The following is a 24,460-nucleotide window of genomic DNA, read 5'->3' as shown; positions in this document are numbered from 1 at the left end:
GTTGAACCTTCCTGTCAATATACTGTTACATTTTGTTGCTGTGCAACAGATGGCAGCAGAGGGGCATGCTGACAAAACAGCATCTGACATGGACACGTGTATGAAACTAAGGTGTGGAGCTGGAATTCCTTCATGCTGAAAAAATTGCACCCATTGACATTCACTGATGTTTGTGCAGTGTTTATGGAGACCCAACAGTGGATGTTAGCACAGTAAGGGTATGGGTGGTGCATTTCACCAGTAATTTTTTTTTTGTAATCTGTGACCACAGAATGATTTCAATTTTATAAGCCGAAAGCTTGCATAATTGTAAAAGTAAATTGCTTTACTGTTTTTGCTTCTGTTCAAAGTGAGTCACTGGCAGAAGAAAAAAAGAAGGAGGAAATGCTAGCTAAGGAAATGGAGAATTCAACAACGCGAATAGCTGAAGTGAATGAAGAATTGAACAAAATAGTTGGTGAACTACAGAATGCCAGAATTGATTACCATGAAGGAAAGCGTCAGCAAATGAGAGCAGAGATTGTTGAAAGCCTTAAAAGACTGTATCCAGACTCTGTGGTAATTGAATGATTTCATTTAATGCCTTATTTCAGTATTACAAACTGAGAGCTCTGCTTTAGCATGAATAAGCAGCTAGAGTGAATTGGACTGTCCTGTATGATATTTTGAGCTTAAGTGCACTTGGCAAAATACAGTGATAGAATCATTTGTGTTGGAATGAACTTCATAAGGTCATCTAGTCCTGCTTCCCTGCAGGGACATCTATAGCCACATCAGGTTGCTTAGATCCCAGTCCAGCCTGACCATGATTGTTTCCAGGGATGGAGCCTCCACCACTTCTCTGGATGACCTGTGTCAGTGCTTTGCTACTCTTATCATAAAAAAATATTTCCTTATATCCAATCTAAATCTTCCCTCTTTAGGTTTGAAATCTTCCCTCTTTAGGTTTCCCCTTTTCTTATCACAACAGACCCTGCTAAAGAGTGTGCCCCTCTTCAGACACTGAAAGGCTGCTAGAAACTAGGAGCATACAGACTACTGCTTGCATCCAAAAATAATTTTGATTTTGTGTACTTCTTGTGGAGTGTGATTTATTTAGTTTTTGGATTTGTTTTCTTCTACTTCAGAACATATTTTTAACATGCTTATTTTGAAGAAATTAATGGGAAAGTTAGCTATAAGACCACTTATCCCAGAAAGAATACTCAGGATCATGAGATTTTAATGTTCCCACATGATTTGCTTAGCATATACCATATTTTACTGAAATTACTCTTAAGGTACTGTCTGTTTTGTGGATGCCGATACTGCATTTTCTTAAGACCTCAAAATATTTACCAAGATTGTTTTATGACTTATTTAAACCATTTTATAGACACTTTTAAAGATAGTCCTTCTGATATTACTACTTGTGAGTTGTTTCCACCTCTTTAATACATCTGATCAATTGCATCTCTAGGTATATCTTTGTGTGCATGTCCTCATTCATTCTCATTTTAGACATACAGCCTGGGATACTGTTTTGAAAATAATGCTTCTAAGGTGACACCTGTGGCTAGCATAAAAACATAGAATGGTGTGTTTTCACAGATCACAGAATCACAGAATCACCCGGGTTGGAAGGGACCTCAAGGATCATGTAGTTCCAACCCCCCTGCCTAGCAGGGCCACCAAACACACACATTCAGATCAGGTTGCCCAGGACCCCGTCCAACCTGGCCTTGAACACATCCAAGGACGGGGATTCTCTGTCTTTGCTGGAACCTTCTCAAACTGTGTTGTTTGTTTTTTGAAGAGAGAAATAAATTTGTTTTTTGATTCTGCTTCACAGGTTTTTCAGTTCATATTGATAAGGTATAAAAAAAATAATCAAAAGTATGATTGCATATATGTTTTTGCTAGCTTTTTGTGTTGAAACCCTACATGAGAAGAATTGAACTGTTTCTTGCTGGCCTAGAGGAGATCAGATGTTGAGGGTGCTCTCAATCCCAAATTTCCCTTCAGGAACTGCAAATAGAATAGTTTCAAACAAGTGAAAGGTGGATAAGTTGAAACACCAGCATGTAAGGTAGCAGCGTTGCTTTTGAGCTGCTCCTTATGCTCTGATGAATTAATTCCAGATTACTGGATACAGTCCAAATTAAAGTCTCAGGGTAAAAGAATCCTGAGATTTCATCTTATAATCCAGTAAGTCAGAACTGGGTGGAAATTTTAGTGTCAGTTGAATTCATTGGTAAAAAGTAGTAATGGCTTACTGCTTCTAAATGCTTAGATCTAAAATATTAAAGTTTCTGTACTTCTGTTCAAAGATACTTTTAATAGTTGGTGAGCGTTTGTAGTACTGCAGTAGCCATGCAGCAGTGTGAGTCCTGCTGCGTGAGTGCCTTTTCATTGATCTGATTAACAAAATGAATGTCACAGCTTATTACAGTTTTTATCATTCCTGCATTGCTGGATTGGAAATATTACTAATTTTTTGAAGATTTGGTTGGACTGCCCATATTTATTTCCCTAACAGCATGGCATTCCACCTGCAGTTATAATGGTCAGGATATGTATTAGTGCATAGCTTCGGTCTTTCAGAGAAAGGTCACCTGTGTCTAAAGTTTCAAAATTAAAACAAATGACATCTAGGGAGTACATAGAGCAAATAAATTAAGATACTCTAGGATCAGATTATGGATGGAAGCTATTGTTGAGTGGCAGCGAAAGTGAATATATTTGTAAAACTTGAAAGAATACTTCTGGCTTGTAAGTGATTTTTTTGTGGTAGGTATTTGTTTATTGCATGACAGTGATATCTGATCATACTTACATGTTTAATTTGCTTTCATCTGCAGCAAGCAGTCATTGATTACCGAGATTTAGATTTACCGTCACACTGCGGAATTAGTATGCACATGCAATTAATTTTGCTTGTGGAGGTCATGTCTTAATATGAGGCAAAATAGTCTTATTTGAATTACTCAGTACAAGAAAAGCAGGTTGAACTGGTTTTGTGCTATTAATAGATGCAGATACTTCTTTTTTCAGTTAAAACTGCAGTAGTAAGCAATAGTGCCTTTCTTGTTCTCATTTTCCAGTGAACTGCTCTAATTACATAGCTTGCTCTAAAATAATGCCTCCTATTTATTTCCATAGAACAGATATGAAGAGCACAGTAATATTATTTGATAGAACAAATTCTCAGGTACAGTAATTAGTTTTCAATGAAGTCACCACCGTTATCAGATTCACTTGAATGAGCTGATAGAGACACTCTTCATTTCATGGTGTGACACCTGTGCAGAGACATCCAGGATGCGACTTGCCTTTCGTGTCACTGTTACCACTGCTGAAACAAGCCACACACTGCCTCACTGTGCTCACATCCACTGTTTGGTCTCCATAAACGTTCAGCGAATGTCAGTGTTGCAACTTTTTCTACACGCAGGCATTCAGCAACACGCCTTTGCTTCATACGCGCTTCCATGTCAAATGCTGTTTTGTCAGACTGACCCTTTGCTGCCCTCTGTCACATGACTACAAAACGTAATGGAATATTGATAGGAAGGTTCAACCTTTACTGCCAGCATCCACCCTGATGTAGTGGGGTATTGTAATAAAACAGGGGGCATTACTTTTGGAGCAGCCCTTGTAATTAGGACCATATCATCAGTCAAAGGTCTTATATGCTACGTAGTTTCATTTCTGCAAAGATGCTTAACAAGTTTTACTATTGTTATTATATCATACTTCTAAAAGTATTTGCTAATAATTCCAAGTAAGACGTTAACAGTCACCTTAGATAAAAATTAAATCTGTTCAGATTTTGAAAGCATACTTTAGTGTTTGATCTGGTGATTGCTGCAATTTCTATTTTTCTGTCGTAGACCCATTGTAAGAAAGCACAGATTATAGGCATGTAACACATTTTACTTCTGCTACTTCAAGATCTTGCATGCAGAAATTCTTCTTGATATCTGTAATTAAGTTTTTATTTCTCTCTGTATGTTTTATTTTCAGTTTGGAAGATTGCTTGATCTGTGCCATCCTATTCATAAGAAATATCAGCTTGCTGTTACCAAAGTATTCAGCAAATATGTGACTGCTATTGTTGTTGCCACTGAAAAAACAGCAAGAGATTGCATTCAGTTCCTAAAACAAGAACGAGCTGAACCTGAAACTTTCCTTGCTTTGGATTACCTTGAGGCAAGTATATTTTTGCTGTCATCAGCAAGTTGTAAATCTTAATGCTGGCTCATTAAACGGGCTTACGTGTTAAGGGAAAGCAAACATAATAGCTCAAAAAATGTCATGCTGTCTTCTCCTATATACTTAGATGTTTTATGCCTGTGGAAATAGTATCACAAACCAGTTAAGTTTGGATGTCATCTTGTACAACCACCCTGCTCAAGCAGGGCCAACTACATCAGGTTGCCCAAGTAATTTCTGAAAATCTTCAAGCATGGTGATTCCACGGTTTCTTTGGGCAGTCTGGTTCATTGCTCAGTCACACACACAGTAAAGAAATGTTTTCTCATGTTCAGATGAAACCTCCTGTGTTCCAGTTTGTGCCTACTGCCTCTTGTTTTGTTGCTGGGCACCACAAAAAATAAAGCACGATTCTGCAGTCTTTATACCTTCCCTTCAGATACATGTACACACAAGTCCCCCCCCCCCCCCATGTGTCTCTTCTACTGGAGAGCCTAGGCCTGGACAGTTTTCTCTTCAGCAGTGCTGAAGAGGGGGGAAGGATCACCTGCCTCAGCCTGCTGGCAACATTGCTTCCAATTCAGCCTAAGATGCTTTTAACCTTCCTCTCTCCTAGGGCACATTACTGACTTATGTTCAACTTTGTGTCTACCAGGACACTGGTTCTTTTCTGCCAGGCTGCTTTTCTGGTTGTCAGCCCACAGAGCGTACTGAAGTGTGGTGTAATTCCTCCCCAGGGACAGAACTTTGTACTTAACGTTTGTTGAATTCTGAGAAGTTCTCACTGACCAGCTCTCCAGCCTATCTAGGTCCATCTGAAGGGATGCACGACCATCTGGCCTGGCAGCCATTCCTCCAAGGTCTGTGCCGTCTGCAAACTTGCTGAAGGTGCCCTTGTCCCCCATCATCCTGATTGTCAATGAAGATGTTCAGCAGGACAGGACCCAGTATTGACTCCTGGGATACATACCTAGTTACCGGCCAGAAACTGAAGTTTGTGCTGCTGATCACCTCTCTCTGGCCTGGCAGTTCAACCAGTTTTCAACCCACCATACTGTCTGCTCAACCTACCCATACATCAACTGCTTATCTATGAGGATCTTATGGAAGAAAGTGTCAGAAGCCTTACTAAAGTCTAGACAGACAATATCCACTGCTGTCCTCTCATCCACCAGGCAAGTCACTTATTTGTGGAGGTTTATCAGGTTGGTGAGACGTGGTGAACCTGGCAAGTCTGCGCTGACTATTCCTGATGACTTCATTGTGATTTATATACTTGGAAATGCTTTCCAAGATCGATCACCTTCCCTGGGTTTAAGGTGCAGATGATCTGACTCTAGTTTTGTGGGTCCTTCTCCTTGCACCTTCTGGAAGATTGGAGTGACATTTGCTCTCCTTGAGTTCGTGGGCGTTTCTCCCAGTAATGGTGACTGTTAAAAGGTGAGAGTGGTCTTGCAGTGACATCAGCCAGCTCCCTCAGCATTTGTGGATGCACCCACTCAGGGCTCCCAGATTCCTTCTGCATGTCCAGATGGCTTTAGCATTGCTCGACCTGATCTTCTTCCAATAGCAGTACATCTTTTCTTGCTCCTGCTTTCTCTTCTAGTGGCTTTCCTGAAGGTCTGTCTAGATATATCCTGTGTACCAAGTCTCATGCAGCATTCAGCTGCACTTTCTCTCCTCTTACTTTTGTCATCTGTGTACTGGCAGAAGCCCTTCTGACATCCATTGCCAGATTCAATTCCATTTGTACTTTGCTTTCGTTAACAACATATCTGCATGCTCGTCCAGTGCCTCTTTTCCTGCCAGATTATCCTTCCAGCTTCCATCACATGTATGCTTCCTTTTTCTCATTATTATTATTAATATATATATATATTTTTTTTTCCTTTTACCAGTAATGATTTGTTTTTCCATGGCATTTTTTCTTGACTTACTGCTTGTTGATATGGGCCACTCCTGGAGGAGAGATCTTTGAATATAAACTAGCATTCTTGGGCCACTCTTCAATTCAGAGCCTTGTCCCTTGGGACTTTCCCACGCAGATCCTTGAAGGGACCAAAATAGCTTTGTTGAAGTCCAGCATCGTGCTCTTGCTTTTTGCCCTACTCTGTTCGCTCAGGTTCCTGAGCTACCCTATCTTATTCTTGATCATTGCAGCCAAGGTTGCCTTCTATCTGCAGGTCACCAATGAACCTCTCCTTGTTGGTGAGTATGAGGTCCAGCAGAGCTCCTCTCCTCTTAGGCTCCTCCCTCACTTTGTGTGAAGAAGTTGTCAGTGATCTTCAGGAACCTCCTGAATTAGTCATGTCCTCTTCTGTAATTCCTTGAGCAGATAACAAGCTTAATCCACTTTGTCTTCATGGTGAAGTGTCCTTTTGCAGACTCCCACTATAGTGTAACTCATCCTTTTTTTTTTTTTTTTTCCTTAACCAACTATCTCTTATTTCACCAAGCAGAGCTCTGTCAGTGCAGCTGTTTCCATTGCAGCTCTCCAATCATGTGAGCCATCTCAGTATGTCTACACGATCCCAAGATTGTTGCCCTGCAACTGCAAGCAGATCTCTTAAACTCATCTTGTTTATTTCTCATGCGTCTCCTAGTGTATGTGCACTTCATGTACAGTAAGAGACATAAATCCCAGGACTGGTATTGCACACAGAACATGAAAAACAGATGGACTGGTCTTGTAGCAGTTGATACCCATTCTTTTGATTTGTACATCTTGTTTCCAGACCACTGAAATTTGGATATGGTTTGCTGTTACAACTTGAATTTTAATCAGTACATGTTTGCTTTAAAGGTCAAGCCCATCAATGAGAGGTTAAGAGAGATAAAAGGAGCTAAAATGATTGTGGATGTTGTGCAGACTCCATTTGCTCCATTGAAAAAAGTGATTCAGTTTGTAAGTGGGAACGGCTTGGTCTGTGAAACAGTTAAAGAAGCAAGACAAATAGCATTTGATGGACCAGTGAGATTGAAGGTAAGAGGGTGAATTTATTTGCACGTGTTATGCATTTGATGCCATTTAAATAATATTTCTATGAGCATCCCACAAACTACTGCAGAAAAACACAAAAATGATACCTTGCTGTTCAAACTCCTTCTACATAAGGCACCAGATATTTCACATGCTTACATTTTCCTCTGCATGGTACATATAAATGATTTCCTGGGAAAAGGAAATAAATTAGAAAAGATTATGTTAGCATCCAGACATACTTCTTGACATTGTCCTTTACTTTTGAAAGGAAGGATGAGGAAAAAAGAATAATCGTTCTTAAAACCATCCAATTTAAAAATAAAAACGTCATCTTTCTAGCTTTGCCGTGAAGAAGTGCTTTCAAAATTTATTTTAATAATCTCTATTTTTTAGACAGTTGCAATTGTAGACTATAAATTGAAGAGGCAGCTTCTTTCTCCTTTTGTACCATTTTTTCTTTTCAGCCATCTCTCTACTTCTTTCATTGTCAGTAGAGCACTTTTACGCACATACTAAACCTTTTAAAAATGTGATTGAAACAGCTCTAAGTTAAAGATGAATGTGAAGTCATGTTCTCTTGAAATTAGGTTAACTCCCCCAAAACTCCATTTTCTTTACTAAAATTTACGTTTCCTTTTTACAGATGAGCTGTTTGTTTTTCCAGCTGCCTAGATTTCCTCCTCTCCATTATCACCTTGCTTGTTTTGCTTTTCTGACCTGGCTATAATCTTCATTGCCAATGTACACAAATCTCTCATTAATTTCCTAAATGCAAGGAAATGATACCATTTCATTTCCCTTTTTGATCTGTTGTAATAATACCAAAGTGTGACTTGTGCCAAGAAACAGCAGGCTTTTTTTGTGTATTTCCTGTTAGCGTATTTTGGAACAGGGTAGAAGTACGGAGTCCCAACTAACATGCATTGGTCACCTGCTTAACCACCATATTTTGGTTCCCTGTTTCACAGGATATTTTGGCTGGTTTGTATAAAGAAAAATTTTAATTTAATTTTTACTTGCAGACAGTGGCACTTGATGGGACGTTATTTCTGAAATCTGGAGTGATTTCTGGAGGATCTAGTGATTTAAGAGTTAAAGCTAGATGCTGGGATGATAAAGAAATAAATAAAATGAAAGAAAGAAGAGATACATTGATTACTGAGTTGAAGGTAGGCCTCTTAAAAAAGTACTTAACTGCAAAAGGCTGTAAGTTGCATTTACTTTAACTTAGCTGTGGGAGAGAGATAAAGATGAGTCTCAAAACTTCTGGAAGCAGCAAAGAGGAGAGAGTAGTTTTTTATACTCTTAGTTTTTGGTAAGGTAATATAGGTCCCTGTCTTTGGCTCATGGGTTGGTTAGCACATCACAGAGGTGGAGAACCAATCAAACATAATACATAGTTCTCCAGGGGAAAGGAATTATGTTCCCAAAGACTTTTAGCAAAAAAGTCAATACATTCTACCCACATGAAAATGTTTGCACAGTCCAAAACCTGGCAATGTAAAATTTGCCATACATCTAGTAATCTCAGACTGCTTGAGGAGAAAGTAGAAATTTGTATATGTATGCTTTTTTTTTGAGAAATAAATCTGTGCAGAATGACTATTGAATATGACCAGTGCTATCAGCATTTTCCTTCAACACGGCCTTTCTCATTGAGGTTGGCTTAAATAGTGCATGAAATTTGAAAAACAAGGAGTTTCCAAATAAGTAAGGCTTTGCTTTAAATGTTTTTTCTCTGTTCCCACTCTAATATTTTTCTAGGATTTAATGAAGATAAAACGCAAAGAAGCTGATTTGAAACAGTTGCAAGCTCAGTGCCGTGGAACTCAGACACGACTTAAATACTCACAGAGTGAACTAGATCTTATTAAGAAGCAACATCTTCCTAATCTCTATATGGTGTAGTACTAAGACTTTATAATTTTCATGCTTAATCACTCTATTTTTATTTTACCTGAGCTGTAATTACCAGAGAAGTAAATACGAATTCCTTATAGAGGCTTTTTACTTTGATTTGTTTTACATACAGCAGTTATGACTAAAGAATTACTAAAACATTTCTTTTTAGTTAAAAAACAATTGAAATTATTTTTCTTAAAATTAGATCTAAAGTTAATTTGAATTTCTGCTAAGCTTGGTCTATCATTTAGTAATCTTCAAACTTCTGTAACTCAAACCGTGCTTATAGATTGTGCTTATGTCACTTGTTTTACTATTTACTAAGACTGTTGCTACTGCAGGTCAATCAGCAATGTGTGGGTAAATAACATTTAGTATTTTTAATTGGAAAAACAGTTAACCTGGTTCAGAAATGTGTTAGTTTCTAGAAAGCTGACCATCTCGTTAAGAAAAGTTACTATTTTTTTCTCTTCTATCTAGGAAAAATCAAAGCTGGAAAGTGAACTGGTAAATACTGAGTCTCAGCATGATATGATAAAGGAAGGAGTAGTACAAAGAAAACTAAAACTGGAAGAATTACAGAAGCAGATTAATGAGGTAGGTCCTTCTGTCCTAGTCAGGACAGGAACAGGCTGCCCAGAGAAGTTATGGATGCTCCATCCCTGGAGGCATTTAAGGTCAGCATGGGTGAGGCTCTGGGCAGTTTGTCTAGTGGCAGTGCTGCCTGTAGCACGGAATTATGAGCTTAGTGAGCTTTGATCCCTTCCAATCTAAGCAATTCTTTGCTTCTCTGCCTGGTAACTTCTACATGAAAGCCTGGTCTTCGGCACTTTTTATCAGAAACAGGAAAAGTTTTCTAAGATGTTACACGATCTAGCAGGTTAGATTTCCAGACTGTCTTTTCTGTAGACTGTTCTGCCACCTCATAACCCAGTTCCCTATCATTCTCTTCAGGCAGTCCCCAGAACAGTTCATACAGACAGCTGACATTCAAAAGTTCTGTTACTATGAAAGAATGAAGGAATTCAGTGAGGTGAATAATATTAAAGCCTAATCTGACGACAAAAGCGGTTTCATACTGTGTTCTACTAGAATTCTGGCAAATCTGTCCCTTCTCAGAAAAAAATACGTCATTCCCTACTTCTTTTTGGAATCCACCTTTCTCATTACTTTTGCCAAACAATAGGGAATCTGGTAAAGACTGCCAAAGAGTGGTGCTGAAGTTCTAACAGGAAAATTCAAAGCCCTGTGCCTAAATACTTAGGTAAATGTAGATCTGTAGGCCATTTATAATCACTGTCTGGAGTTATTTGAGGTGTACAGTAATTCAGACTGATGAGAGGGTCGGAAACAAAGAACTTTCTTGAATTAATCTATGAGTGAAATTTTGTATGTGAAGAGAAACCAAAAATACTATGCATTGTCTTTCTTGCTTGTGGTACAGATGTGGGGGAGTGCAGATGTGAGTCATCTGCAGGCACTGAGAAAGTCATTAGTGTTTTGGCCGTAAGAATCCTATATCCAGGTAATTTTCCCTGTACTGGGGGGAAACAAAAAACAACAGCAAAACAAGAAAGGCTGGCCATCAGTTTCCTAAGAATAGTGTAACTTGATTGGATATAGCATTTGGTGTCACGTTAAAGGTGTCTGTAGCTTGGCCTACAGACCAACCGAAACAATGTATACAAACTTGGTTTTTGCTTTGTGAAGTTGTTTTTGTTTTGTTCAGTCCATTGTTTTTACTGCTAACTGTACGCTGTATAGTTAGGAAATCAGACACTGTTGCATTCTTTTTTTACTTTTTTTGCTGTGGCTCTGTTGTAAATGAGATATAGCAATTAATATTTATGGCTATTTATTGAAAGGATTAAAATGAATGGGGCTACATCAAGAAGCTTAATGTAGCTCATTAGTGTCTTCTCTACTATTTCTCTTCTTAAGGTGAGTGGAAACCACGGACAAAACTAGGGAGGCTGCTTATACTGTAATAATTTGAATTGCATTTATAATGACCAGGTGCTGGCAGGAAGAGTTTGGATGAAAGTAACATTTTGCAGATCATGCACTTTATATTCGGCATTTGTGCTGAAGCTCTTATTTGAAAATGTCAAGTACAGATTCTTTCTCCTTTCTGAGCTTGTTTCCTTTGAAAGCCTATAACACGAGATGATCATCTAAGCATTTTAATTCTGTGATTTGCAAAATAGCATAAGCATTTCTTTGCTCCTTTTCCATTTATTCAAAGGCAGAAGATGCTGTTTTCCAAGAATTCTGTGAAGAAATTGGCATTGAAAATATACGTGTGTATGAACAAGAACATGTGAAAAAACAAGAAGAGATTGATAAGAGAAGGTGGTATTTGTAATTAAAATATGAAAACAGTGTAGCATGTGAGTTGGGCATGTAGATGAGTAACTGTCATAGCATAAAAACAAAAAAAAATGGAAAATGTTATATTACCATTGCAATAATTAGTTAGCAGTTGCACAGCTGTGTTTTGGATTTATTAGACAGTACAGCCAGTGACATTTTGCAACAAACTTGAAGATAAAATGTGTTATTTTGGTTGTACTGTTGCAGAAAAATAAAGTAAATAATAGTTTTCTTAAATTCACATGAGAAGTGGCAGTTCAGGGTGATATGAAGGCTTACTCGTGGTCATAAATCTTAAAGGATGACTGAATGTAAGATGCAGTGACTTGATACAGAAATGTACTACTAAGGAAAATGGCATCTTAATTTTCTCAGACAACCTTCGGCTGGTATTCCACTCAGACAAGTGCATGTCACAGTACAACAAACATTTGACCACTTTGTATCTTTGATAACATACGTGTTGGAGAATTACTACTGTATTTTTTTAAGTTCCAGTATATCCATAGGATTTGGTATAGTGGAATCAATAATGGAAATATAAGTAAGTTCATGTGATCTAGTAGGAAAAAGAGAGATAGAGGAAAAAATTTAAAATCTATCTACTAATAGCATCAAGTCATGGTTACTGATCTACTTCTAAGTGTTGGCTTGAAATACTGTTCCTTCACCAGGTTGGAGTTTGAAAATCAGAAGACACGACTAAGTGTGCAGCTGGAATATAATCGTGAGCATCTACAGAAACTAATAGAAACCGTCAGCAAGTTAAGGGATGCTATTAATAAAGATGAATCTGAGATTACTGGATTACAGAAGGTGACTAATATATATATACGCATAGAAAATATCTGGGGCTGAAAGGAAGGATTGCATTCAGTCGCACATAGTTAATTCTGTAGAGTAATTCTAGTGCTTAATTCTGTATTGGTAGTGTAAGTATGGAAAAAAATGTGCATGTCATTCTTTCAAACTCAGAATAACTTGTGTAAGGATACTTAATAATTATTAAAAATAAACTTACTAAAAGTAAAATTGGAATCACTATGTACAGAGTTGTGTTTAGTTTATATAAAAAGGCAGCATGTGACTACAGATAAAGCTGTGTAACTGGGACTTGTTAGAAGATTTTATGTGAAGCAGTAAATAATGTGTGCTTTCATTTTTAAGGTGCTTCATAAATGCTAATAGGCGTAAAATAACCAAGTATTAAAACTAAATACAGATTTTTAATTGAAATATTACGCAGGGACTCTTTTCTTCATAGTGTTTCTTATTTGTTTTTTAATTCAGTTGATCAAGATCCTGTTGACTGTAGAATAAAAATACACATTCATAATAAATTTTCATAGTATTTATGTTTTTTGTTAAATAAACTGTGCTTATGGGGCACTAGAAAGTGATGGAGAAAAGATGCACTGCAGTGCTTTGTTTGAAAAGTAAAGCTGCTCCAACATGGGCAAAGAAGCCACGTGCATCATTTGACATCTGTATTCTAGTAGCATATAAAGAAACAAGCATACTTAGTAAGTATGAAGATGTGTATATTTGATTCTGAGAAAAATAACTGTCTGACTCAGGCCTGCACAACAACTTGACTTGATGCCTGTGTGTAATTCTTTTGAAATACAACTTAGAGCGAGTTCTGACATTTTTGTCCTGGAGAAGGATTGTGTGTATTAAATTCTGAAGGTATTTTGGTCTGATGCTGTAACAGCAGTAAATCTTAATTAAATTTCCATAATGCTGATCTCTGAAGGACCCTGCCTTCCTGCATGTCGTGTTAGGTTGACTATATTTTTACACCTCAGTTTTAGCAATTCATCAATGGTATGATTTACACAGGGGTAAAGGGGTAAAAACTCGTGTAAAGTCCTTCCACTTGTATTTGTTCTTTGAAGAGATTGTTGTTCTCTGCAGATTACCTTAGGATTTATCTTTATTGAACAATACTTTCTACACGATTTCAGGTTATGTGAGATGATGCTAAATATTTTGTACAAGTACAGCAGATGAGAACACTTTTTGGAGGCTGCTGGGATAACAGAGGAAAAGAGAGTAGGCTACAGATTGTAGGAGTTCTAGGATCCCTGCCTTGTTTAATGGTGTTACAGTCTGCTGCAGTCACAAATCTGGAGCTGGCCATGCCTATGTATAAAAAACAATTGGATCTTCTAACATGTAATACAGGCCTATCTCACAGTGCTCTTCAGACTTTATGCTGCAGCACATTTGAAAGTATTGTAACAGGTTTAAACTGCAACTCTATGTAACTATTTGTATGTTAAAGGTCCTTTGTTAAAAGGTTTAAATTAATGTTTCTTTTTAAAAATATTAAATATTAATATTTCTATGCAGGATGAGGAGAAGCATCTAAAAAAGGTGAAAGAAATTGAGGAGGAGGAGCAGCATCTTAAAGATAGATTAAGTGTTCAGAAATCTGAGATTATAAAAACCCAAAGTGAAGCAGAGGAGTTGAGAAAAACGTTTTTAACTCTTAATAGGTAATTATTGCACTCTTGGGAAAAATGATTCATGTAATAATCTTTAGAAGAGTTCTGGCGATGAGATATTTGCATTTCTTAAGTTCTGTTGTCTTGTGAAAAATTATTAGAGACGTGGTAACTTGCTTTTACAGTGTGCATTAGTTAAAAAAAGCTTCTGTATTGATACTTGGTTCCTCCAGAAGGTAATTTGAATATTTCATGAGACCATTCCATAATAAGATATGCTGTTCTATATAGTTTATTTGTTTAGTATTAGTTCTTGTGATTTCTAATGAATATGTATTGATTTCTGATAAGTACATATTAGCTTACAATTTGATCTCGGGGGAGCATGTTAAAAGATGTTGAACATTTCTGGAAGGGTTTTACTGCACACGTTGTTTGCTGGTTGTTTCATATTTTTATCTGGGTTTATTTAATGAGTGTTTTCTTTTTCTGATTCCTTCAAGTGTTGGGCACCTTACACTAACATTAATTTAGGGTCAGTGTTTTCTCCTTAGCCTTCTTTTAAATCAGCTGCTTTAGAAACAGTTTACAGTTCAATTTACCGCTTATCTTATTCAGGAGTTCTTGTGATGTTTGAAAAAAAATTATATGTTGGCACAAACTTTCAGAATTCAAAATGAGCCCTTAATTTACATGCCCAGTAATGCATTTTATAGCGTTTAAGATTAGCAGCACGAGACTGTTTTGTCTCTGCCTCATTAAATAACTTAATGCTATCAAAAGAATTTGTTGCAAATGGAGTAACGATAAAAAAAAAAACTTGATTACAGCTTGAGAGGCATCAAATCTGTATATATATTAAGGAGAGCAGAACAGAACATGGTTATCGATTGTCATAGTTGGAAAGGATGCTATAGTGTGAACTTGGAATATGTTGGGATTATATCCTTGCTACTAGCACTTGCATTATAATAGAGTTAGTATGTTACAACAGAGCTTTAGTTTACCTGCTAGAATAGTGCATGGTTCCCATGTCAAACTCAGTGATTTCAGCGCATGAAGGGAGTGGAAAAAATTAGTGCTATTTGCATTATACTTTAATGAAGATTACAGAGATAGTGGTTTTTCATGCTGTATGACTATAGGTATTATTGGTAGTGATGCTGCTGCTCTTCAGTGGTTTTGTGCCTTTTGTGTACGTAGGGAAGCTGCAAAATTACAAAAGGAAGCTGCAGCTATAGAAGCTTCTCTGGAAGATAAAAGATTAAGAAGACATAATATGCTTCTAGAATGCAAGGTGCAGGACTTGAAAATACATCTCCTGTCTGGATCGTTGGATGACATCAGTGAAATAGAGGTACTTTATATAAGTAAAGATAGATGCCGTGTAGGTGCCATTATTTAGCCTTCAATTTAATTATATTCTTTTCTTTACAGGGCTAGTTGTCTTAAATAATAATGATAAATTAATTGGTTTTGTGTGATCAAGCCTCATCCATTCAAAAGGACGATTTTGTTTGTTTTTTAAGACCGAGATATTGTTTGCAGTTGTTTTTGCATGTGCTTATGATGTATTCCTGCTCAATATGTAAAATCATTGTGGTACAAAACGGCGTGAAGCAGTATTCTAGATACGTATGTATAAGAGGGCACAGGGGATCACGTCAATCATAAACAAATATAGCATGTGTCTGGGATGAGATAATATTTTGATTTCAGTATATGTAGATGTTTACAGAAATAAAAACAGGCTAAAATAGAAATATTCCTGCTATCAGGGAATTGAACATTACTACTTTTCTCAATCTTCCCTCTTTCAGCAACAGTATCTTTTGTGTGGAGAAATTATTCTTTGTCCCCTTTTGTGAAAGAAAAGAAGTTATTTATTTTGAAGTATTTGTGCCTATAAAGTTGGAAGAAATCTTGTTGAATCTAGTCCTTAGAAAAGTGCTTTTGTTGGAGGATAGGTCTAAATAGGTATGAGTTTGTAGGCAGCTCAGCTATCTGTTTATGAATAAGGAAGAAAAAATTAAGGAAGTTGGCAATTGGAATAACAACTTTGATTCCTAGATAACAGTACTGAAAAGACAGAAATATTTGGTTTTAAGAAGCCTGGTAGGAAAAGGACTGATGGTGAATGCAGCATGGCATGTGTTTCATTTAAAGACGAGTAGCCGTTTGAACTTCAGGCTTACAGTGTCCAGAAGATACTCTGCTTATGTCAAGTTCATTTTTCTCAAGCCAGCTAAATAAAAGATGTACCTTGACTTACACACTTCAGAGCCTTTCCTTGAATGAAGAATGAATTACCACAGAAAAGTAAATTATTTCCCATCAGGAGAGAATGGTATACTTCCAGTACGCACATTATTCTACAAACAGAGAAATTACAGCTGCTTTCATAGTAGCTTTAAACTGAAATTGGCAGATGTTTTTGTCGTCATATAAAAGGTGCACTTATATTCTTAGAATTATAGGATCTTAACTGTTAGCTCAATTTTGGACGGGGGTCAAGCAATGGAAGAAGTTTACCTCATGCCCTGTTACCACTGTGTCTTTTTCTGTCTTTTCAATGTATTGTTTAAATGATTTAGAAGTTTTGTATTTCTGAAACAGAATGTCCATTTTGCCCATAGCTAGGAACTGAAACAGAAGACACTCAGACTACAGGTATCTATGAAAAGGAAGAGGCAATTAAAATAGACTACAGTAGCCTACCTAAAGAACTGAAGGTAATCTCATTTTAAATAAACACAAATTGAGTTTATTTTTCATTTAAAATATTTCATTTCTTGAAATTATTTGTTTATTCCTCACCCTAGCCTACAAATGGAACATTTTAAAAACACTGGTAAGCTGAAGTATTTTGGTTTTGCAATTGTACGTGACACAAATATATGAAGTTTTTAGATAGGTCAGATATCTTTTCTGTTACGTTTAACTAAAAGTCTACCTAAACCATAAGAAGAGCATAGAAAAACTGTAAATATAATTCTTACTTTTTTTTTCCTCCTTCTTTACCTTCTGCCTTTAAGTTCTGCCACAGAAGGTTATAACACATAACACTAGAAACTAGGGATTGTCTACTGGAAGTGGTGGGAGGGAACTGTGTCATTTTCTTTCCCATTGTATTTTCAGAAACTGAATCTTAGAACTCTGTGATTCCATTACAGTCATGTTTTCTTAGCACATTTGTGTGTGAGTAAATTCTTCTTTTTAACCATCATAGCTAAAATGAATTATGGATGTTAGGTACAGAGCAAGGAGGAATTTGAACTTTTGTCAAAAAAAAGTCTTCAGTAAACCACAAAGAAATATTTTCTTTGCAAATAAGGAATGAAGACAGCTGAGATTTGTCCTGTATTGTAACTTCTGATGGATATCTAGGCTGAAGAGACGTTTTTATTGTCAAAGGATTTGTAAAACAATACTTAGGACCTAGTAGATTGATTCTGTGAACTAAGACTCTGGATAGAGAGCATTAGATGTTGGGGTTTTTTTAGTTTTGTTTCTAGATAGAACTATCAGATGAGTGGAGTGCTTATCCAGAAACCATGACTGCTTGTTTTATACGTGGAAATGTCTTAGCCTAAAAGCAAATCTTATGACCTGAAGTTTGTTTTGTTTTGTTTTTTCTCTGTTGTTGTTGTTTATTTCTTTAGGACCTAGAGTCTGATAAAGAGATAGAGGCTCATCTGAACCAGATTCAGCAGGAAATAAAATCTAGGGAGAGCATCTTAATGAAGACAGCTGTTCCAAACCTGAGAGCAGTAGAGAAATTACAGATAGCTCGGACCAAATTCCAAGAATCAATGGAAGGTATCACTGAGTCTTCCTTATTGTTTCTTTAATGGCCTTAAAAGTTCTTGCCCTAATTAAAATTCCTTTTTATGGGGTTGGTCCTGCTGTTTCTGCTGCTTTCAGGTATTAAGGTATTTCTTGTGCTTAAGTGTTTATCCTCCATTGTCTTTTAACTGTATTTAAACAATTTATTAATATATACTCTGCAGTATTTCATTGAAACACAGTTGAAATGATTAGCAAAAAACACTTTGCAGAAGTGGTTACAAGTAATTTCTTGACCAAATGACGCTGTGAAATATTTTCTTAAAAGGACTGACCTTAATTGTAAAAACATTTTAATTTTTCTTAATTAGAAGGTTGTCCAGAATCTCAGACATAAGCATCACTGTAAAATTACCAATGTCCTCAAAGAGAATTGCATTGAATTACTACCAAATTGAAGGAGTTCTGAATCTGTAACCAGTAAATGCTTGGGCTGCTTAAGGCCACGCTGCCTAGAGAAACAATTAGAAAGAAAAACTTTGTTGCTTCAGAGCAGTGTGGCATAGAATATACTGAATATATGTAACTTTCCCATTTTGGAGGCCACCAATTAAAATCTGGGAGGAAACTCATAATGTTGGTGTGCTGTCTGTTTGTGTGTTAGAATTGTTTCTGTAGTATTTTCCTTGATGCTTGCTGTGGGACACAGTCCACTTATTTTTTTTCTGTATATTTTCTTAGAGTCTTATTATGAAATAATTTTAGAATTTTTTTTATAGCTTTTGAGACCAGCAGAAAGGAGGCCAGAATATCCAAGCAAGAATTTGAAGAGGTGAAAAAAAGGAGATACGAACTTTTTAGCCAGTGCTTTGAGCATGCATCCATAGTTATTGATCAGGTCTACAAGAAACTTTGCAGAAACAGTAGTGCACAGGTGTGTCATGTTCTCTGGTACTTGGCTTAAAATGGCTCCAGGAGGCTTTGCTATGCAGAATTAGAAAACTTAATCTGCACACTGTGATTGTTGTACTTCAAAAGAAACTACTGCCTAAGAAATTGTACACATACACAGGTTTGCTGCTGGCTTCTCCACCAGTTCTCTTCCATTACTTTTCTGTAGAGAAAGAAATGCCATTCCTTTCACAATGATGACCAATGAGAAACATACAAGGAGCTACAAGATTATTTTTGCTAGCAGTGATTTGCTAACTGTCCGTATATGTGGAAAAAAAACATTTGAGGTATTTGCAGTGGCATAGAACTAGAAGTTGCTTTGCAAGATACTTGACATGTATACAGCCTGAATAACAACCAAAGGCATTTTCTCAGTGGAGAAAAAGAGGAAAATATGCATTACTTCCAAAAAAACAAAGGTGCTGCAAAGACTGTAATTCTTATTTGCGTGACTGTTTATCAAAGAAGTTGCTTTAAATCATTTCAAATGTAGCATTGTGGTTTTTTGAAAGATTGTTTCAAAAAAAAAAAAAAGGAATATGTGGACCATTTCCAAAATGGTTTTGTTAATTAGCCTTCATCATTCATCAAGAGGAGTATTCACTGGGAGGTTTAATAGTGTTAATATTCAGAAGCGATGAGAAGCTTCATCCAACAAGTGAAGTTGATTTATCAGCTTCGAGTATAGCTCAGTCAGTATTTAAGTCTAAAAAATGCACATCACAACAATATTATAAGTGTCACTATCAACATTGAGATGTATGCATTTCCAGGCATTCCTTAGTCCTGAGAATCCTGAGGAGCCTTACCTGGAAGGCATAGGCTTTAATTGCGTGGCACCCGGAAAGCGCTTTATGCCAATGGACAGTTTGTCAGGAGGAGAAAAAACTGTGGCCGCTCTGGCTCTTATATTTGCTGTACACAGGTAAAATAGTTTGGTGTTATACAAGTATTTGGCTTTATAAGTGATAGGAAGAATGCATACTTAAACGTGTTAAAAATCTGCTAGTACTGTATCTTCATATTTACAAAAATCTTTCATTCTTTACCCATCATTACTCATTATCAGAATAATTTTTTGGTAGTGTGACTCACAGTCATTAGAACACTTATCAGTATTTTTGCATTTAAATGCAAAACACTGTATTTTCTTTTACAGTTTTCGGCCTGCACCGTTTTTTATTTTAGATGAGATAGATGCTGCTCTGGATAACACAAACATTGATAAAGTAAGTTGGTCTCTCTTACTTTGCCTTTTTAATCTACACATAATGGTATCTTTTTCAGGAGGATGGCTACTTTTCATTAGATGTTATAGGGCTAGAGAGATTTCTTGCAGTGTCTTAACCTGTTTGAAAATAACATTGTGTTTAGAACAGAAATAATGATCATACATGAGATGTTTGACTAAGGCTAGGTTTTAATTCCTAAATCTAACAATGCCTTTTAAGCAGTCTTCAGTCTGTGAATTTGAGAAAACAGAGCAATTCTGTAGAAAATTTGCCCCATGAATGTGTGTGGTGCAGTATAAGACAAAAGCCATCTGGGAATTGCTGATTGGGTTTGTTGAGTTGGAATTTTTAAGGACTTTATATTCCCTTAATTGTAAGAAGCAGAAGGGAGTGTATCTAGGTGTTGAAATTCAATTCTTTATATTACTGGAATATTTTATGTTACTGTCTTACTAAATATTTTTATCTCCATTAATACCAATTAGGGGCTATAACTCCCATTATTTTAGAATTCTTGTTTGATGAAAAAAGCTTCCTGTTGCTCTCTGACTTTATTTTTCCCCTATTGGTAACAGTCACTAGAAAGAAAATTTGAGTAGAACAGAGTAGAATAGAATGGAATACAGTACGCAAATATTGCCAACAGTAGATGTTATTTAGGAGGGAAAAAGATGTCCACATGTCTATGGATTTTTTGCTGTGGAATTATTCCTTTCTTGATAAAATAAAGCAAAGGGATGTTTCTAACAGTATTATTGGTGATGCCAAGTCTTAGTAAAAACTAATGGATCAAATCCGTTTCATGAACACAGTTTGTGGTTGTTGTTTGTTTTTTTTTTTTAAATGAACTGTGTTATGCTAAGTACAGTGCAGTTTGCTTTGAAGATACCTCTTCAGCCAGCAGCTGGGGAAAGATTAACTAGTTATGCCTGCCAGATAGAGTACCTTCTCAGAGGTTACTGACCCTTCATAGCTCTGTGAAAGCCTTTTCCAAAACCAGACTTCTTAATCATTTGTTGGGATTCAAGCCTTTGAGGGATACCCATAATCCATTACTTCTGAGACGATATACACTGCATTTAACACAGTCCACCATGTTTCAGCAATACTAGATAAGATGTAATGGAACTGTAATGAAAATAATTACGTGTTATTAGGCTCTGGCTGTCAATGGCACTGTTGGAAACAAGATTACAAATAAAGTGATCACAAAACACCTCCATAATCTACACTTTTTAACAGGATTGTTTTCTATTCATTAGTCTTCCAGGACCGCTATGACTTGTCACACCAGTTGAAGATCCTGTGCTCTGCTTATATATTGTGTTTTCTGAATGTTCCTCTTAATTCTGGATTCGAATGTGTTGTGGCTGGTGAAGTTGGCCACAGTTACCCGTGCTGCCTCCACACTCTCCTCTATTATCTTTCTTTTCTTTTATGTATGCGTTCTGTGAGGTTCCTGGCTTCTGGTATGTTACCAACTTCCCATACAGATCATGAATCATGCATTAACACAACTGATGACGAGGCACTTCTCTGCAGTTTGCCTCTCCAAGTAGGCATATTCTGATGTATGTGATAGAGGTCTCCACTTTATATCTTGGAATGCACTAAGGCAGCATTCCTTTTCAGAATGCTATAGACAGACATGTTTCTAATTGGACAGATTTCTCTTCAGATAAAAAACACATTCTTAGCCTGTTAAATGTTTTCAGAAGAGCATTAACAGTTGTTAACCAGTTCCTGTCTGCTTGCACTGTGGCTGGTGGGGATTACTGAAATGGCAGCTCTTTTCACCTGAGCAACATAAAGCAGGCAAGCTGTGACAAAGGCTGTAACATTTACATACGTGGAGCGTGACTGCCTGTGTGATGCAGGAAAAAGGGTAACAAAATATTGGTTCCCTGAAATAAAACCTTTCACTAGCTCGAACATCTGTGTAGGTGTATGTAGTGTCTTAAATTGCAGAATGAGCAAAATCAACATGGCAGTGATGTGCAAGTAAAATTTATATGCTTCTCTGATCCCTGGGTCTTTCGTAACTCTTTCCTAACCTGTAAGATACAGTTGTTATCAGCCTGATACTACAAAGCACCAAAACCTTCAGAGGAATTAAATACAGCAAGTGAATAAAACTGATGTATGAAAATGTTTTATGTTCCTAGTACTTTACTGGTAGCTAGTTTTTATGCTTAGAACTAAGAAATCTTTTTCTTCATGCTTTTTCAGTTTTGAGATCTGTTTTAGCAAATCCTTAATAATTTACTTCTACCATAAGATGAATGTTAACGATGTAACTAACTAGTGGCTGTTCTTTCACTGGAAAAAAAAAAATAACTTCCATCACACAGATAAAACTACAGACTAACTGAAAAAGTGCTGGGTTTTCTTTGCTTAATTCATATTGTGTGTATTGCCTTTTTTCAGTCTCAGGATTATCACTGAATATTTTATGTTACTTTGGAGATCATGGAGGGGGAAAAAAACAGTTGCCATCTGCAGTGAACTTAGTATATAAGCAGTAACTGTCCTTTTGCATTTTTTTCCATACTCAGGAATTTCCACCTCCCTTCCAATTGCATTAGTGCCAATGAAAAATATTTTATGTAACGTTCTTCTGTAGCTTTATACATCAGAGTGAATGATAGTTTTCATATACATTTTCAAAAAGCAGCAAATCTGAGGTGTTTCCATAAGGCAATACAATTTATGTCTTAAGATACTTATTTTAACAAATGAATTGCTGAATGTAATGTAGTTCAGTTCTTTCCTCATTATTGCTTAATTATAGTAATTACAGCACAGTTTAATTCTACCAGAACTAACTTATTTGTCTTCATTCCAAAGGTATCAATTTTCATTAGGGAACAGGCACATAAACAATTTCAAATGGTAGTTATTTCTCTGAAGGAAGAGTTTTATTCCAAAGCAGATGCATTGATTGGAGTGTGTCCAGAGGTAACAATTATTACTTATATTTTTGTTAAATAATGCAAGCTGATTCTGTTGCAGTACTGATTTACATCTTAAGAATTAATACAGTGACTCATGTGTGAAACTATATTGTTGGATTTATTGAATGTAGATGCATGTAGAAATAACTACATGTATTGTCTTGATGAAAAGATCACTTTGGTAACTCAAGCTCATTACTCTAAGACTGCTGCTTACAAAATGCTTAAATCAGACGTTTTAAATTGTATGATCCTTGCCCTTTTCAGCATGATGACTACGTGTTCAGTCGAGTACTGACTTTGGATCTTACCCAGTTTCCAGAGGATGAAGAAGAAACAGAGAATAACAAACGCAGTTCTTCAGAATAAAACATGGATGGATTTAGGGTCAGGAGGCAGGTAGAACTGTGTTTACAGTGACTGTTAAAAACTTAAGTTAGAATGTGGTCATTAATGGTTAATAGAAACATATTTACCTTAAAAAAAAAAAAAAAAAAAAAAAAAAAAAACTTGAAGAAAATGGTTTGTTTGTTTATTCTGCTGCCTTATGATGAATAAGATGAATTATAAGCACACTGTTACAGAGCATAAGACTTGTTGGTTTTTTTTTTATGAGAAGAGATATGTTTAGTTGTATCTCCAGTGCATGCTATCACTGGACTATCTCAAGACCTTTACAGTCTCTTTTCTATGATGCAGCTGCCTCTGTTTACATTCAGGTGAGATTATTTTGCTTTTTTGAAAAAAAACAAAACAAAACAAACAAACAAAAAAATCCAAGATACTGGAATATGGCTGTTGCTTTCTGTGATTTCTTGATGACTGTAACACATCAGTTGTCCACTGTGGGATTATGAAAATAGTCAATTTTACAAAAGCTCACCTCCTCTCTCCAGAGGTTTGATGTACTCTGGAAGAAATTCCCAAGGCATTTTCCCCCACACAGAATGGGAAAGAATAAAACAGGTGTGAGGCAGCTTCCAGACAGGCCTTAGAAAAAGAGCATCTTCTGTTAGTTTGCATTTGAGAAGAGTTAATATGTAGGTGTCCCAGTGCATTCAAGGTGGATGTGCTTCATCTAAGGATAATAAAGTTGGTTACAGAACAAGTTTGAGATCTAGAATCACTTAATGTGGTTTCTGTTGCACCTTGGTGTTTACTGATGAGCTTTATTTGTCTTGTACTTGCTCCTGATTATTTCTTGCATTCATATACCAGTTTCCTGTAGTCTACCATGGCTGTTACATACTTAGATCTTGTGATGTGTTGCTAATAACAGTGCTTGTTGCACTCAGCAGTTGAGTTTACTAGGTAAGGAAGGAATGACCTATGCAAACAGATAGAGTGTTCATAGGAAGAATGCTACAATGACATAAATGTGTCCATCCTGCTGTAGACAAAGGTTTATCAAATAGTTACATTGTAGCCCCATTCCATTAAATAAAGTTATTTACTCTGAATATAATCCATGAGTAAGCTTAATTCCTTTGTATTAATGTATTAGGCATGGCAGTGCTTTTATTGATGTGAACGATGAACAGAAGGAAAGCAGACTCGTAGTGTTTTTCAGGGACCTTTGATCCACGAGTTATCACACTGTGTTATCAACACAAATAGAGAAGTTTTGCTTTT

General features: G+C 36.5%; 1 protein-coding gene across 7 annotated transcripts in view; it reads left to right on the top strand.

Annotated features, from left to right (window-relative positions):
* The window catches only part of SMC1B (structural maintenance of chromosomes 1B), a 35,486-nt gene extending 11,230 nt beyond the window's left edge, over positions 1–24,256 (top strand). For 4 of the 7 annotated variants that reach the window (XM_042835103.1, XM_042835108.1, XM_042835102.1 and 1 more), the window contains 17 exons: positions 351–558; positions 4,006–4,191; positions 6,998–7,177; positions 8,200–8,346; positions 8,942–9,079; positions 9,560–9,676; positions 11,325–11,431; positions 12,127–12,268; positions 13,808–13,953; positions 15,106–15,259; positions 16,539–16,634; positions 17,565–17,721; positions 18,468–18,622; positions 19,416–19,567; positions 19,802–19,871; positions 22,722–22,832; positions 23,096–24,256. In XM_042835103.1, coding sequence (XP_042691037.1) covers positions 351–558; positions 4,006–4,191; positions 6,998–7,177; positions 8,200–8,346; positions 8,942–9,079; positions 9,560–9,676; positions 11,325–11,431; positions 12,127–12,268; positions 13,808–13,953; positions 15,106–15,259; positions 16,539–16,634; positions 17,565–17,721; positions 18,468–18,622; positions 19,416–19,567; positions 19,802–19,871; positions 22,722–22,832; positions 23,096–23,197 — 2,368 coding nt within the window. In that variant the 3' untranslated portion in view covers positions 23,198–24,256. Of the gene's footprint in view, positions 1–350; positions 559–4,005; positions 4,192–6,997; positions 7,178–8,199; positions 8,347–8,941; positions 9,080–9,559; positions 9,677–11,324; positions 11,432–12,126; positions 12,269–13,807; positions 13,954–15,105; positions 15,260–16,538; positions 16,635–17,564; positions 17,722–18,467; positions 18,623–19,415; positions 19,568–19,801; positions 19,872–21,136; positions 22,833–23,095 lie in introns of those variants that run through there. The other 3 variants (XM_042835104.1, XM_042835105.1, XM_042835106.1) reach the window with 3 other exon arrangements.
* Positions 24,257–24,460: the final 204 nt, after the last annotated feature.

This window comes from Centrocercus urophasianus, unplaced genomic scaffold (assembly GCF_019232065.1).
Source record: "Centrocercus urophasianus isolate 14NV4802_14NV808 unplaced genomic scaffold, USGS_Curo_1.0 seq_5, whole genome shotgun sequence".
Taxonomy (NCBI): domain Eukaryota; kingdom Metazoa; phylum Chordata; class Aves; order Galliformes; family Phasianidae; genus Centrocercus; species Centrocercus urophasianus.
This window is presented reverse-complemented; position numbering and strand designations above follow the sequence as displayed.